Consider the following 14,385-nt stretch of genomic DNA (forward strand, 5'->3'; position numbering starts at 1 on the left):
CTTGCGAATTACTTAGAAGTGACAGGCTAACTTTGGCAATTTAGCAGAGCAGGCCCGATTTTCTGAGGCCTTTCTTTTATAATTCTTTTACCTGTCACGACATGCAAGATGTGTCAGGCTGGAGCCCCCCTCTTCCTGTCCAGGCATAAAACTGGGGCACACAGCCCCAGGGAGCCCTGCCACTCAGGGCTGGCTCCAACATGGGACCACCAGCCTAATCCAATTTACAGGGTGCTTTTCATAGCACAGGTCAGTGGTTGAGTGGTTGGTCCTGTCCCTTTCCAAGGTGGGTGGCCGAGGATCTCCAGACATCTGCTGTTGCCCAAGGTGCTCCACAAAATGTCCCAGCCTCCCGTCTGGCTCAGAGGGAAGGGACAGATCTTGTCCCAAACCGTGTGGTCGGGAGTTTTGTTTGCTGTGTCCTTACAGCCAGGAGAACAGGAAAGCTCAGGCCCTGACTTGTGTCTCCTTGCAGGTGTGACAGCTGGTCAAACTCAGACAGGTCTCTGGAGCAAACATCATCGGATGATGTTTTTGTGGACTCCCTGCAATCGCAGCCCTCCCTGTACCTGGTGCAGCCAGGCAGCGCCGGGCCTGCGCACCAGGCTGGAGCCCCCGGTGCTGTGTCCAGGAGCACAGACATCAGTGGGCCATCCAGTGACTTCTCCTCCTCCTCCCCACTGCTGGGGACACCGCTGACCCCGACGTTTCAGATGGAGCAGGGCCAGCAGGCGCTGCCCTACGGTGTCACCCAGCTGGACGTGCTGTCCAACACGCCGCCGCCGCGCCCGCCCAAGCCCACACACTTCTCAGACAGGAGGGGGGACGAGCTGGGCACTGGGGCCCTCCAGAATGGGCACGCAGCCCTCTGCAGGGCTCAGGTCACTCTGGTGCCCAGAAGGATCTCCTTGTCCAGCTTGGACAACGTGAGGAACTGGAAAGGTGAGTGCAGCGATGTGAGGGATGAGCTGCCCATGTGCACAGAGAGGTTCTGATGTCCTGTTGTGCCTCTCTGTCCTCCTCACCCCTTTGTGAAACACAAAGTGCTACTTTCCAATGAATCAGCAAGCAGGGTTCAGGCCTGTCCCTTAGGTTTGGCTCCTGCTCTGTAGGAGCCTCTCAATGTGTGTACAGATGGGCAGCAGTCTGGCTCTGATCCCTTCAGGCTGCCTCGTGCCTTGCTAATTTTTCCCTCCCTCCTCAGAGGAGAAAGCAGTAGAGAAACCAAAATGAGAAGTCAGCCACTGAATCGAGCAATGTCAAACTCTGTTTATACAGGTCGAAGTGTGGGCTGGCATGTGGGAAATGCCTCTGGAGCTCTGCTGTTTTGCTGCACCCAGCCTGTTCTGTGAGAGCTGTGTGTCTTTTCACAGCTTAGAGTAAAGAGCAGGAAGTCAGGGAGACACTGGGGATGGGATGTAATCCTGGCTGAACTAGGGACTCTGTGTGTCCTTGAACAAATCCCACTGTGCCCTTGCACTTCTGTCAGGGCAGTCTGCAAACCTGCTGTTACAGAGCGAGGCAAGGCTGCAAAGCAAACCCTGCTCTGAGCTGAGCTGGCTTTTCCACTTGCTCCTGAAATGTCATCATCACAAACAAGAGCAACAGTTAAACCCCAGAACATCATGGTGTCAAAAACCAGCATATGCAGTATGAGGAAGCTTCATTATATGGAACCACAGAACACTGTGGGAGGCAGCTGGAATACCTGGCTGGAAATCATCAAGTATATTGCAGTGATGTGAAAACTGTCAGTTTTGATGAGGAGAAAAGGTGTAGGTTTTTAAGGGCAATCCTTTAGACTCCTGCCCTTTGAATGACCAGACAATGTGTGGGACTGTTAGATCTTGCTCTTACAGCTCAGAAGGGAAAGCCAGGAGATCTCTGCTCAGCCTGTTTATCAGTGTACAGACAATTCTTGGAAGGTTTCTGGAGAAACACCCATCAGTGGAATTGCTGTTCGTAATTATCAGCTACATTTGGTTGCTCTGTGAGAGGAGGTGCTGCTCTTGCTTCTGCACCTGTGCTGCTCCAGCCAGCTGCTTCACAATCCTCCAACCCAATTTACACCAAAATGTCTCTAGGAGGATTAAGTGGCCAAATGTCATGTTGTGCTGCTGTGCTGCAGGGTTGTCTCTGCCTGATGGGGGCAGCAATGAATTAATAAGTGCTGCCACTTTTTCTTACCCTCAGTGTAGCTGAAACCACTTGAAGGGTTAAACTCTGAATTAAAACGTGTTCAACAAGAAAGATCAGAAAAATAAACGTGGAGAAAGCAGCAGTTCCTCACCAGCTTCCCCAGTGAGGGCACTCAAGTTATTAACTTAATTTTTTGCCCTTGCTAACCTGCAGAAGGTGCACAGGTATTATTAGCCCAGGGTAAAAGCAGCATGAGCTGTTGGAAGTGCCATGAAGGAGGATGAGCTGTATCCTGGCATCTGCCACAGCCTTGTGCCTTTTTGCCACAATAAATAAATGTAGCTGTCTCAAGACAGTGACTGTGTCTATCTCAATATGTATCTGCACTAACAGAATTGATTTGTTCTTGTTCAGCCTTTTTTTGCTGGTATCACCAAAAATGTCCCCCCAGCTGCAGTACTGACATCTCCACCATAAGAGCAGGGAATGGATTAATATGGTTGCAGGGATTTAAGGCATTCCTATAGAAAATCCATTTTCTACACAGAAAATCCCTTTTCAGAAAAGGGTGGTGGTTGTAAGCACCTCCCACAGCTGGAGGTTTCACATTCTGTGTGCTGAATCCTGGACCTTAGGGTTTTTTGGCTTTTGCTGTTTGGAAAATAAAATTGACCTATGCCAAGAGAAAGAACCAAGTGCACAAGGAGAGAGGGGGACTGGTGATTTTCTCTGGTTGTTCATTCCCCATCACCCTGAGCCACTTGTACCACATCAGCACTTTGGGATGACAAAGCAAAGAATTTTTCTCCCACCATTAAATTTCCCCCACGCACCACTTTCTGTACAATAACAATTGCTTCCCTGGTACCTTAAAAGGCTCCTAAATAAATACCCAAGAAATAATATTATCTGTAATAGCCCCTTTCATATGATTTCCCCAATTTGACAGATGGGAAAACAGAGAACAACTAGAGCAGGAGCTGCATTTAAATTCTTGCTTGCTTGCTCCCACACCAGCCTTTTTCCCCAACTGCTTGTGTTACAGGAAGCATAAGTTACAGCTGGATTATACATGAACAGGTTCCTTGGTTTCATCATACTTAAAATAGATATAATCACTCTTGAAGTGCTGCTGAGTTGGATCTGGTCTTACGTGTCATTGTATTTCCTCATTTAGGAGTTATGGAATCTTTATAAAACTCCAATTATTTTAGAGGCATGTGTTTTACTCCAGAATTATCTCTGTAAGGTTGCACTGCATTATCCCATTTTTAATCACTTTTTTTTCCCTTGCAGCAGACATGGAAGGCAGTTCCTTAAGAAGTCGAGATAAGAGGCTTAGCTTGAATTTGGTGAGTACTCTGCACAAATTTAAAACACTGGCACATAAACTTCAGAGTGAAACACTTCACATCCTGATATTCAATCATTCCTCTCCTCTGTTCAGCAGAAGAATTTAAAAAAATTGAAAAAGTGCCTGGCTTTGGGCAACTCCTGTGTTGGCTGCTTTGTGGCCTCAGGCAGCCTTTGAGAGAAGAGGGAGGGAGAGTCCTCAATACTGAGCACCCTGTTTTTAAAGCAGACGAAGTTGGGTCTGTAATGAAAAAGGTTACCAGCAGCCTCAAGAATTAAAGTGTTGACCAAGAGCACCAGAGCAAATGGCTTATCCTTGAAAAAGTGGTCTAAAGAAGCCTTTCACTTCATGGTCCTGAGGGATATCTCTTCTTTAGGACTTTGGAAAGTGTCTGCTTTCAAAGTGTCTCTGATTGAAGGCTCTGTCAGTCCACAACTTCCTGCCTCAGCCTTTGACAGACACAATTCCAAGCCGCACCATCTCACATCACACAGCCGGTCTCCTGCCTGCTGCTGGGTGTTGTCTTCTGTGGAAGATCCTTTGCTGGTGGTGGGCAACTTATATTTTTCTCCTTTTTGAAAGCTTGCAAGGATTGTAATCGATCCCCCTCACCACTTAGCCAGCACTAACCTGCATGAAGTGATTTTCCAATGCTAATCCTCAGTGACCAGAAGTGAGTTGTAGGTCTGTGTCTGCTCTCTCTGTTTCCACATTTGCCAAAGTCCAGTTCATCAGGTGTTCTCCTTTCAGATTTCTTTTTGTATTCAGGATCCTCTCTCATTTTATAGAATTACTGCTGTGAGAGCAAGTGCAGCCTCCCTGAAGCTGGAGGATTTAAGCAATAAAGTCGCCAATCAGTTTGGTTCTGGGTTCCAGCAGTGACTTGCAGAGCTCAGCACAGACTGCTCAGAGCCGGAGCACTCACCTGAACTGAACGTTTGTGTCTTGTTGCTGCATCTTGTGCGTCTCTGAAAGGCCCCAGCAGAGCACCTCTGTCCTGGGCTCAGCTCAGGTGTGTTCCCAGTCCACAGCAACTCCTGGCTGTGCATTAATGGAAAGTTTCTGTCTCCCTTTGCCCTCAGCCGTGCCGGTTCTCCCCGCTGTGCTCAGCTGCAGACAGCACAGAGGACAGCTACGTGCCCATGCGCCCCAGCACCTCTCCCTCCGACTGCTCCCCTGATGGATACATCCCCATGAGTCCTGCTTCAGCCACCTTCACCTTCCCCGTGGTCAGCACTGAAAAACTCAGCAGCCCTCTGCCTGAGCTTCCTTCTGACGTGGAGCCCCCTCCAGTGAACCGGGACCTCAAGCCTCGGAGGAAGTGTAAGGCCAGACCTAAAGTGCAAAGCCTGGGGGGCTCTGGTGGTGGGGATGTGAGTGACCTCCTTTGGTAGTGTTCTCACATGTCTTAACGTGATTACCTCTCTGGAGGAGGGGTTGAAATGCTATGTGAGTGAGTTACAGCCTAGGATGTGCTTGCAGGGCGGTTTCTGAGTGGAGGAAGAGCTTCCACAGCTGCTGTTGCAGTCAAAGCCCAGGTGGCTGCACAAGCACAGTGCCTGGCTTTTCCCTGTGACTGCAAACAGCCAAAGTAGCCTGGGAGACAGCAGACTAAATCCTGCCACTCTGAAGCACATGTACTCCTGTCTCAGCAGCTCTCTGACCTGCCAGGAATGGGACATCCAAACACTCAAGTACTCAGACTTGGTGTGTTAGCTGTTGGTTCAACCTCTATTGGGTAGGCACAGCTGCCTTAGTTTAATTAGGAAATTTCTGCAGATGCTTTTGCTGATGGTAGTTTTCCACTCCTGGTTTTCATGGCATGTTCGAAATCTGGGTTGCACTTCCAGAGAATATACTGGGGACAAAATTCAGCTTTGAAGTGGAGAAATGCCTAAACCTAGCCTATGATGAAGCTCTAAGGATTGCAGAGCCACAGGGTTACTCAGAAATTGGTTCAGGCAGTGCTGCTGTGAAGTGAGGATGGACATTGGACCATTGCCATAAAGAAAAGCAAACTCATATCCTTTCTTAAAAGGTTTTGAGAATGGTGGGCACATGTACATTGAGTGGTGACAGGAATGATCCTGATCCCGATGTATAGGACCTTTTTGTTTAGAAGAGAATCCAAAACCTGTTGTAACCTGTAGGCTGAACCTGCCAAGGCAGCATATCCAGAGCATATTTGGGGCAACTATATGTATCTTGTGCAGCATTTGGTCTCTTTATGCCCACTCTATTTATTGTGTTATTTTAGGGTGACTGGGGGACTTTGTTTCCCAGCACTGACCTAAGAGGTCATTTGTTACTGATTCCTGTCTTGGTTATGCTCTGTGAAATACTCTGTTAGTTTCTTTCTGTTAATGCAAAACTGCATTTTTCTAAGCAGTCTGCACTTTTCATTGAGAACACAGTACCTTTTGTGTTTACTTGCAGCACGACCACCTCCTCTGGACCTGAGGAACCTCTCCACAATCCGGGAGCATGCTGCCGTGACCAGGATGTGGACTGTGCCTTAGTAAGTCAACCAGAAACCTGCCATTCCAATCCTCTGAGCATCACTGTGAAACGGAGTTAAAAACTACTTATCCCATCCCACAAGAAAGATTCCTGGCAAAGTCCACAAACAAAAAGTTCCCCAAGGTTCTTTTCAGTATCCCCCAGGCTTTTGCTGTCTCCAAAACGCAGAGCTCACGATGGGCAGCTCCAGAGAATTCAGCATTGTGGTTTAAAGGTTGCTTTTAAACAGCCTGGAGTTGCTCTGCACTCTGGTGTGGCTGCTGTGAGGCCTAAAACCTTGGTGTGCCTAAACTGTGACAGAGCCATTTTTGCTCCTGAAAATTAATACAGCAAAGGAGACCCAGATCACACAAAAATCTGCCTGAAGTGTAGACTGGGTGTAGAATTCTGCATTGCCACACAGAAATCCAGGCTTGAAATTTTGGCATGGCCTTTAGTCATTAGAAATCAGTTGTTGGTAAAACAAATGCTTTTGATCCCAAAGGCCAGGTAGTATGAACAGATGATACTGTTGAGCTCCCAGGGCAGCAGAAGACTCATCTTCAGGGAACTTATGAGGAGGAGAGGACTACAGCCTGCTGGCTGGGGGGGGGGGTCTTGGCACAAAAGAAAAAGCAGCTGTGCTGAAGTGTACATGCAAAAGCCAGAAATTGCCATCAGCCTCCTCTGCACACCCCAGGCACTCCAGGAAATGTGGGGTTTTGCTGGCATGAGTGCCAGACAGGGCATTTCCACTACCCCATTTCAGGCTGAAGGGCAAAAGAGACACAGGATGAGCAGTTTCTCATTGCGGAGCCCTCTCTCACATCCACTGCAAGGCTGGTTAAGCCCCTTGGTGCTGCCTGTTAGGGAAAGGCACTACCCTGCCTCCCCAGCAGCCTTGCCAGAGCACTTGGGTTAATCAGTGCTGACACAGGGCAGAGTCCTGAGGAACAACGAGCTTAGGGTGACTTTGCATGTTTTACACTAACCAAAAAAAAAAAAAAAGTTACACCCAAAACTAATACAGCAAAAGGAGTTGTACTGTCCATGCTGCACGGAGAGGCAGTTAATTTCCTATTAACCAAGCCCATTGTGCTTGCCTGGGGTAATTTGTCCACATGCACCTCTGAGGGTTGTGCTGATGGGATAGATTTCCTTGTGCAGGGGCTGAGTCACAGCCATCCCACAGCACGGGTGGCAGGTGCTGTCATGGTGTACAAAGCCAGACCCAGATCCTCTGTGTGTGCCTCCAGCAGCTGATAAACTCACATCAGTCTCCAAAATATGGATACCTGCACAGCCAAGTAACTGCCCCCATTATTACCCAAATGAATGATGGCTCCGTGCCCCTTGATAGAGAATTGCTTCAATGTTTTATGCTTTCTGTCATACCAGATAGAAAATTTTCATAAATCCCAGAGAAAAAAGAAATTAACAAAATCAGTCAGCAATATAGCACATTATTTCTAGAGCTAAGGAGTGGCTTTGGACATCCTCCCCATAAAGGCCACAGGCTTAGTGTGAGTTTATTCACCATATGGACTGTTTGAGGCTTTGGCTTCATTTCAGTGCATCTGTAAGATGCTTCTTTAACCTCTCCTGTGTTTTCCTTCATAGCAATCGAATGAGCTTTATCTCACCAGAAAGAGACTGTATTAATTCAGCAAGAATATTTGCCAATTCAGTTTCCGGGGAAGAGGAAGAAAGTTACATTCATATGGTAATGTCATTTTCACACAGCCATCCTTTGCTTTATCCTGCTCTGTCACATTGATGGAGAATGCAGAAGTTTGTTTTCTAAGGGAAAAAACGTTGAGGAGGTTTGTCCTTTGCCTTCTGGTTTGTTTTTCCTTTTTTCAAATGGTGAGATGGTTTTAAACCCAAGACACTGGGCCCAATTTACAGAGAGATAAGGGGAGCCCTTTTCCTGCTCTGCAGGACTCAGCTGTTCGCCCACGAATGTTGCTGAGCAGTTCCAAGAGATCACAGGGATCAGCCATATTTACATGAGAACTCACTAAGACAAAGGAAAATTAAATCTTTTCACCTTTTAGAAAGTGTGCCTTGCAAAATCTCCTAGGAAATAACAGCAAGCTGTTAGTGCACTTCCTAAAGAAACACACCAAATATTGTGCAGAAACAGAGCTCCCATTAAAGTCTCATTGCTTCTGCTTTGGCTGGTGGCACTAACCCCACTTCCCATCCCATGAAAGAAGAACATCTGGCTTTGTGTCTTCCTTTTTTTCATTTACTCTTTAGCCATATCTTGCCAAAGATCAGAATCTCATTTTACTTTGAATTTTAGGTGGAAATGGATCTCAAATCCATTCATCTGAGCCAGTGTCTACAGGTCTGCTCCATAGCCAAAGCCCAATACCAATAGCTATAAAAATATATTGCAAAACTGACCACAGTCTACATTTGAACCATAGTTTCAAATTTTAACCCACATGTCTACCAGACTGAAATCTGTTCAAGAGGGCAGTTCCAGTTGTAACCATTCCTGTCATATGTTTGTGGTTATCTGTGATTTTATGAGAATAATTTTCAGTTTCTAGATTTGAACTGAATCTTCACAATTTCTTAAAATTCATTGAATGAGGATGTTTAAGTAGGCACCCCTGAAAACCTGAGCATTCCAAGGGCTTGGATTGAGAATCTGAAGAAGTCCTTCTTGATAAAATTGAGTGTAAAGCAGCCTGTTTAATTTGTTTTGCCAGAATTATCAGAAGAAAAAGAGACTCATGGTTTCTTTATGCCATCCCACAATTATCAGTGTTGTTTGGTTAGTAACCAAATGCCCCCTTGGCCCAGAATATTTTGTGGGCCCTGACTGTCCTAATTCCCATTCTGTCAGGAAAATCTCCCAACTCACAGCTGTGATCCCGTTTCCTTCTAGGATCATGTTTTTAGGGCATTAAAAGTTTTTCTTCTTTCCTGACAGGAACACAGACAGGCCACATCTCCATACAGTGGTGCTTTCCCATGGACAAGGAAATCTAACCTTGATTACTTAGCACTGGATTTTAACTCTGCTTCCCCATCCCCTGTGCAGAAGGTACGAGCCCATCTGAAAAACCCCTCAGCCTCCTGTCCTTTTGTCTGCTGGGAGAAAATCTAGACTCAGGGTCACACTCTGCTAGATGCCCCAAGTGCTATGATAAAGGCAGTGGTGTTTCCAGCTGACTGTATTTGTGTCAGGCTCAAGATTGATGTGATGAAAGCATGGTGAGGGTGCTGACAAGGTGTCCTTAGTGAGACTCACAGGGATGCTGCTCACACAAGCTTCAGCACAGGGGGTGAGACTGCACTGGGAAGTGCAGCCACGAGGGCTGCTGGGCAAGTGAGTTGATGCTTGCAGGATCTCTGCATGCTCCTTCATTTTCATCCAGTCTCCACAAAGCCTTTTCTGCTAGTTTTCCCCCAAATCTCTTTGCAGTAACAAGTTTGCAGCCCATGGTAAATTCGTGGGGGTAAAACTGTACCATCTCTTACAATCTGGCAAAATGTGCATCTTTGTTCTTGCATCACCAAAACCATCTCAATTTCCTTTGCAATGCTGAGAAAATACATTCCTTGTTCCAAAGAACTTCTAACCTGCCTGGGTGGTGGGTAGGTACCACTGCAGAACAATGAACTGCTGTCACTTGGGATCATTTTATGTCCTGTGTATCATTTTCCCCATCAGCCAATACTCCCAGATGCAAAAGACTCAAGGCTCTGAACCTTTCGCATTTAAGCCCTCCCTGTATCGAAAATCAGTTTAGATTTTTGATCAGGTTTAGATCTCCTCAGATGAGGAGAGAATGATGATCTGCATGGAAATAGCCAGTACATCATGTGTCCCTGGCTTGCAGTGCTGGGCTGAGTGACAGGGTGGCAGATGGATAATTACAGCTAAAGCAGGCTGTAAAGCAATGCTTTTGTCAGCGGATGTCACTGTGGGCTTCAAGGTGAAGGGAAGCAATCAAGGAAGGAGGGAAAGGGAGAACAGAAAATGAAGCTTAAGTTTCACTAGTACCCCTTTTCAACCTGAAAATTAAAACATTGGTGTTTTTTTTTTTCCTCTCTGTCCCATAGAAACCTTTTCTGTCTGAGGAACAGAGAGTGGACTATGTCCAGGTAGATGAACAGAAGACTCAAGCTTTACAGAACACTAAGCAGGAGTGGACAGATGAAAGACAATCAAAAGTTTAAAGAAGATTTGGGATCTGGAGGGGTTTTTTTTGCACTGGAACCACAATGTTAATGAAGCAGCTATCACAGTAGAGCTCGAAGGCAGAGAGAGCTGTAAGATGCTTACAGTCTGTGGAGGCATTTTTACTGGAAACCTCTGATTCCTGCTGAAAGAAGGATGTTGTGTGAGTGAGTGGTTCACTGATGACTGAAGTAATGCATTAGCCTTTTTCCTGCCCTTTACCAGTTATGCTACATGGTACCATTTTCTGGCATGATTCTGCAACAGAGTCATACACTTAACGTTAACAAATCCACTACAAGTTGTATTAATCTAGTTCGTCCTGCCTTCTCCTTCTGTTGCATAATTCCTAGTTGCTAAAGCTATTTTTTTATATTCCTACAAATGCTGCAGGTGCTCAGAGTGCCTTTATGGCAGCAGGCATCTGACAGGTTTTGGTGACTAATCAACTAAGGGCTAAAATACTGAAACAATAAAAAGAACTTTTTGAATATATAGTGCTTAAGCAAAGAGAATTTTGAAAAATATTTTTCCCCCCGGGTTTAGATGTTCTGGCTGTGAGCTGATGCTGTCAGAACTCAAAACAGGACTACATACCCATGCAACTGGAATGCATGGTCTTTGACCCTCTGGATGAAGGTCATGGTGTTCAGCTTCTTCCCTCCATTGTGGCTCATACTTGTCACTTTTCTGTCTGATTCCTACTGATGTTTTCTCCCCTGTCTTGGGAAGTGTCTTTGGCACAACACAGCTGCTCTTCTGGTAGGAGGCTGCAGCCACACAGCTCTTGGCTGGCCAAAATAAAATAGAAAGGGAAGCTGTGAGCCTGTTTCTGCAAGCCTCAAGAGAGCTGGCGGAGTATCAAGACTGCTTTTATCTGCAGGGCAGGAGAAATGCCATTGGAATTGCTGGGAGCAGTCGTCAACCCGATTGTTTCACTAGACTCACCCCAAAATAAAAAAGCATTAGGAAGTGCAGCATGCTCTGAGCCTGCCAAAACAGGACAACAATGTGCTCACACAGCGTGGGGACCTCTGGGCTCAGGAAACTCATCTACCTTGGGACTTGTTACCGGCACTATCTCAGGATAACATGTGTGTACAGTTTATAAAATGTTTCACTTGAAATGCTCGGCTGCCGTCTTTATTTTACAGAGGCACACTGGTGGGAGCAGGCAGTGATGCTGAGTGACCCACACTGGATTTGGGCTCACAGCCTTTGCTCCTCTAGATGAGTCCCAGTAGCCATAAGAGGTCTGACCCTGTCAACACAGAGAGACAGACAGACAGACAGAAAGATTTCTCCTCTGACAGTGCCAACTCACTGGCCTCCCTTCCTGTGCCTGTTGTTACCACCTTGCATTGCTGTAACCCATCCTAAAAATTCTGATCTACCAACAGAGGTCATAGAAATGTCATTGCAGAAACCATTTCAAGGCATTTCAAGGCTCCTGCTCAGCCTCCTCCCTACACCCCGTGTGCTCCCATGGTTCAGGCACTCTGGGAGGGGGAGAGGCAGCAGAGCAAACAGAAACACAGTTTTCCTCCTACCTCAAGAGAGCTGAAGGGCTTGCAAGTCTCACTGGTTTGTTAGCCCAGCCCCTGGGGATCTGTGGTGACCAGGATCTCACTAGGTTACCCTGCAAGAACGAGGTTCACCAGCACCTTCACTGACTGGGGCAAACTGGGCATGAAGTGTCCCGGGCTAGAGCTGCTTGGAAAACCAGGGTTAGTCCTGCAGACTGCTGAACCTGCTGTTCCTCCTACTCTGCTCCTCCCCCTCCCCACCAAAGCTCTCAAATGAAAGTTGATGTTCATAAAAATTTTGAAAATAATTCCAACTTTTTGATATATATTCCTTGTCTGTCTGGTGTGAAATTCAGTTTGTTAAAACCCAGCTGTTTTGCCCTCTTAACTGATTTAGCAGATCTATGAGCACCCACGCCCTGGAAGTGATCCTGTGACAGGGACAGGGCATTTGGGGAGGAGGCAGGGGAGAGCTGGACCTGCACAGAGGAAGCATGGAAGGGCCATGGATGTTGAGACCTTTGCCTTTCTGCTCAGAAGAATTGCCTTTCTTTCAAAGTGCAAAAGAACAGAACAATTTGTTACAACGCAGGTGTTATTCTGTGTTGCTGAAAGCTCTTGGTATTTCTGATGTACTGAAAGGGTTGAAAGACCAGCTAAAAAGTGTTTTAAATTACAGCCAATCTCCACAAAGGGTGAGTGAAGTTATGTTCTGCTACTGCAGATCAGAATCACACACAGATCAGCTCATGTTTGACTGCAGTGTTTCCTTTCACGGTGTCAGAAAATCTTCTGAAGTGGGAAAAGCACCAAGTTATTGGAGGCCACTGACTCGCTTGTTGTTCTAGTTTATTGTAAAAATATTGACAGTTCAACAAACCTGGTTAAGGGATCATTCAGGAGTTTAGAGACGAAAGAGCTGTATCTGGATTTTTACTGCCCTAAAAGGACATAAACATTTAGCTTGACTGGGACTGTCCTCAGATGAGAATGGCCCCTTTCAACTTCCTGTGTCCCCTGCTTGCCCTCACAACACTCTTATCTTGATCAAATGCTGCTCACTGGTTTCTAACTTTCACTTTTAATTAAGAGCTAAATTTGAGGGTTTAATGCAATTTTTCATGTAACCTCTGTTTCCACCTGCTGCTCCAGGGCCCGTGATGTACATTCTTGTGCAAATACAACACATGAAACAGGAGCAATTTAAAAAATACTGGGAAAAAAAAAAAAAAAAAAAAAAAAAAAAAAAAAAAAAAAAAAAAAAAAAAGCAGAGCAGTCCTTCTCAAAGGCTATTTTTTTTCTTTTGTTTTGGTCAAATTCCACAATACTTGAAAGAGGGTAAAGAGGAGGAGGCTGGTGGGAGGATGGCAAAGGGCAAATCTGCTGTGGCCACCTCACCACTAAGGATTTGGGTGTGAAGGAGCTGCAGCAGCCATGACTGACAAACCTGTGGGCCAGACCCCCTTGAGCCAACTGGTGGGAGTGGAGGAGTGTTACAGGGCAAAAAAGAGTTAAATCAGTTAAATCTGTCTTTAAATCCTAATCCCTTGGCCAAGGAGGAGGGAAAACCTGAAAACTGAGTCAGGTTTTCTGAAAATACAGCCCAGGCCAGAGAGCTCTGGGGCCAGCCAGCCACGCTCCTGATGGTGTCCTCTTTTTGCCATGGGTTATTTGCATGTATTTTCTTCAAAAGTGTGGTGAGAGCTGATGCAGAGAGAGGCTCTGCACCTAAAATGAGCACAGTGGCCAGTGGTCCCTTGGCAAACTGCTGAGGGAGTTGGCATTGCCCAGCCCAGGTATTGTAGTGCCTTCTCCAGCACTGCTGGGGCCTCTTGCTCAGAATGGGGAGAGGGCTGGATGAGCACAACAGTTTTGGTTTAATTGGGAATGTCACCCTGGATGAAGCTTGGTTGCAGGATGAGGTGGAAAACAACCAGGCTCAGTGCTTTGAGTCCTGTGGTTATTGTTGGGACCATCAGCTGGATGTGTTTAACATGGCCTTACTCTGTCCTTCAATGACCCCACATCTGACCAAGGCCTAGCAGGTCCACGACTCATTTGCTTTTTGGACAAAACTACATTTTAATTTATGACAGGAGGCAGCATTAATTTCCTTACTGGCAGAAATGGACACTTGATCTGAGAAATGCCAGCAGCCACGAGAGAGGCACGAGGTGTTTCCAGGCAGCTCGCCTTGCCAGTGGTAGCACCTGCTTTCTTCATTGTCACTAACTCCATCCTAGTTGCAGATTTTGGAGTTGCAGGGATTCAGAAGTTTAGTAACTCAAAGACCATCAGATGCTGTGATGAGAATGAAGCACAGGGCAATGCCTTCCCTTTGTCCCCCCCGTTCCGCAAAACTCGCTCAGGTTAAAAAAAAAAATAAAAGCCACCAAAATAACAGATATTTGCCATGTCAGAGCCAGGATATTTTTTTTTTTCCAATAAAAATAAATTTTTCTTGTGCAAATGAAGCATTATACTTTTTTTTTTTTTTTTGTATTTGTAAATCTGTGGGGAAGCATTAAACAGTCATCTCTGTTACTAAGGGACAAGTCATTGCTAGAGGGAAGGGCCTCACCTTCCTCATGTTTCATGTAATGTTTGGTGTATATATTTGCACATTAAACTGTATCTTTTTTTCTAATAAATTAATATAAAAGGT

General features: G+C 46.0%; 1 protein-coding gene across 1 annotated transcript in view; it reads left to right on the forward strand.

Moving 5' to 3' along the window:
• The window catches only part of GAB3 (GRB2 associated binding protein 3), a 65,671-nt gene extending 51,563 nt beyond the window's left edge, over positions 1–14,108 (forward strand). Inside the window, exons 4-10 of the mRNA XM_083876298.1 lie at positions 476–942; positions 3,436–3,491; positions 4,576–4,816; positions 5,930–6,011; positions 7,613–7,715; positions 8,940–9,053; positions 10,076–14,108. Coding sequence (XP_083732424.1) covers positions 476–942; positions 3,436–3,491; positions 4,576–4,816; positions 5,930–6,011; positions 7,613–7,715; positions 8,940–9,053; positions 10,076–10,192 — 1,180 coding nt within the window. The 3' untranslated portion in view covers positions 10,193–14,108. The remainder of the gene's footprint in view (positions 1–475; positions 943–3,435; positions 3,492–4,575; positions 4,817–5,929; positions 6,012–7,612; positions 7,716–8,939; positions 9,054–10,075) is intronic.
• Positions 14,109–14,385: the final 277 nt, after the last annotated feature.

The sequence above is a fragment of the Zosterops lateralis genome, assembly GCF_965231275.1.
Source record: "Zosterops lateralis genome assembly, chromosome: 21".
In the NCBI taxonomy this organism is placed as follows: Eukaryota; Metazoa; Chordata; class Aves; order Passeriformes; family Zosteropidae; genus Zosterops; species Zosterops lateralis.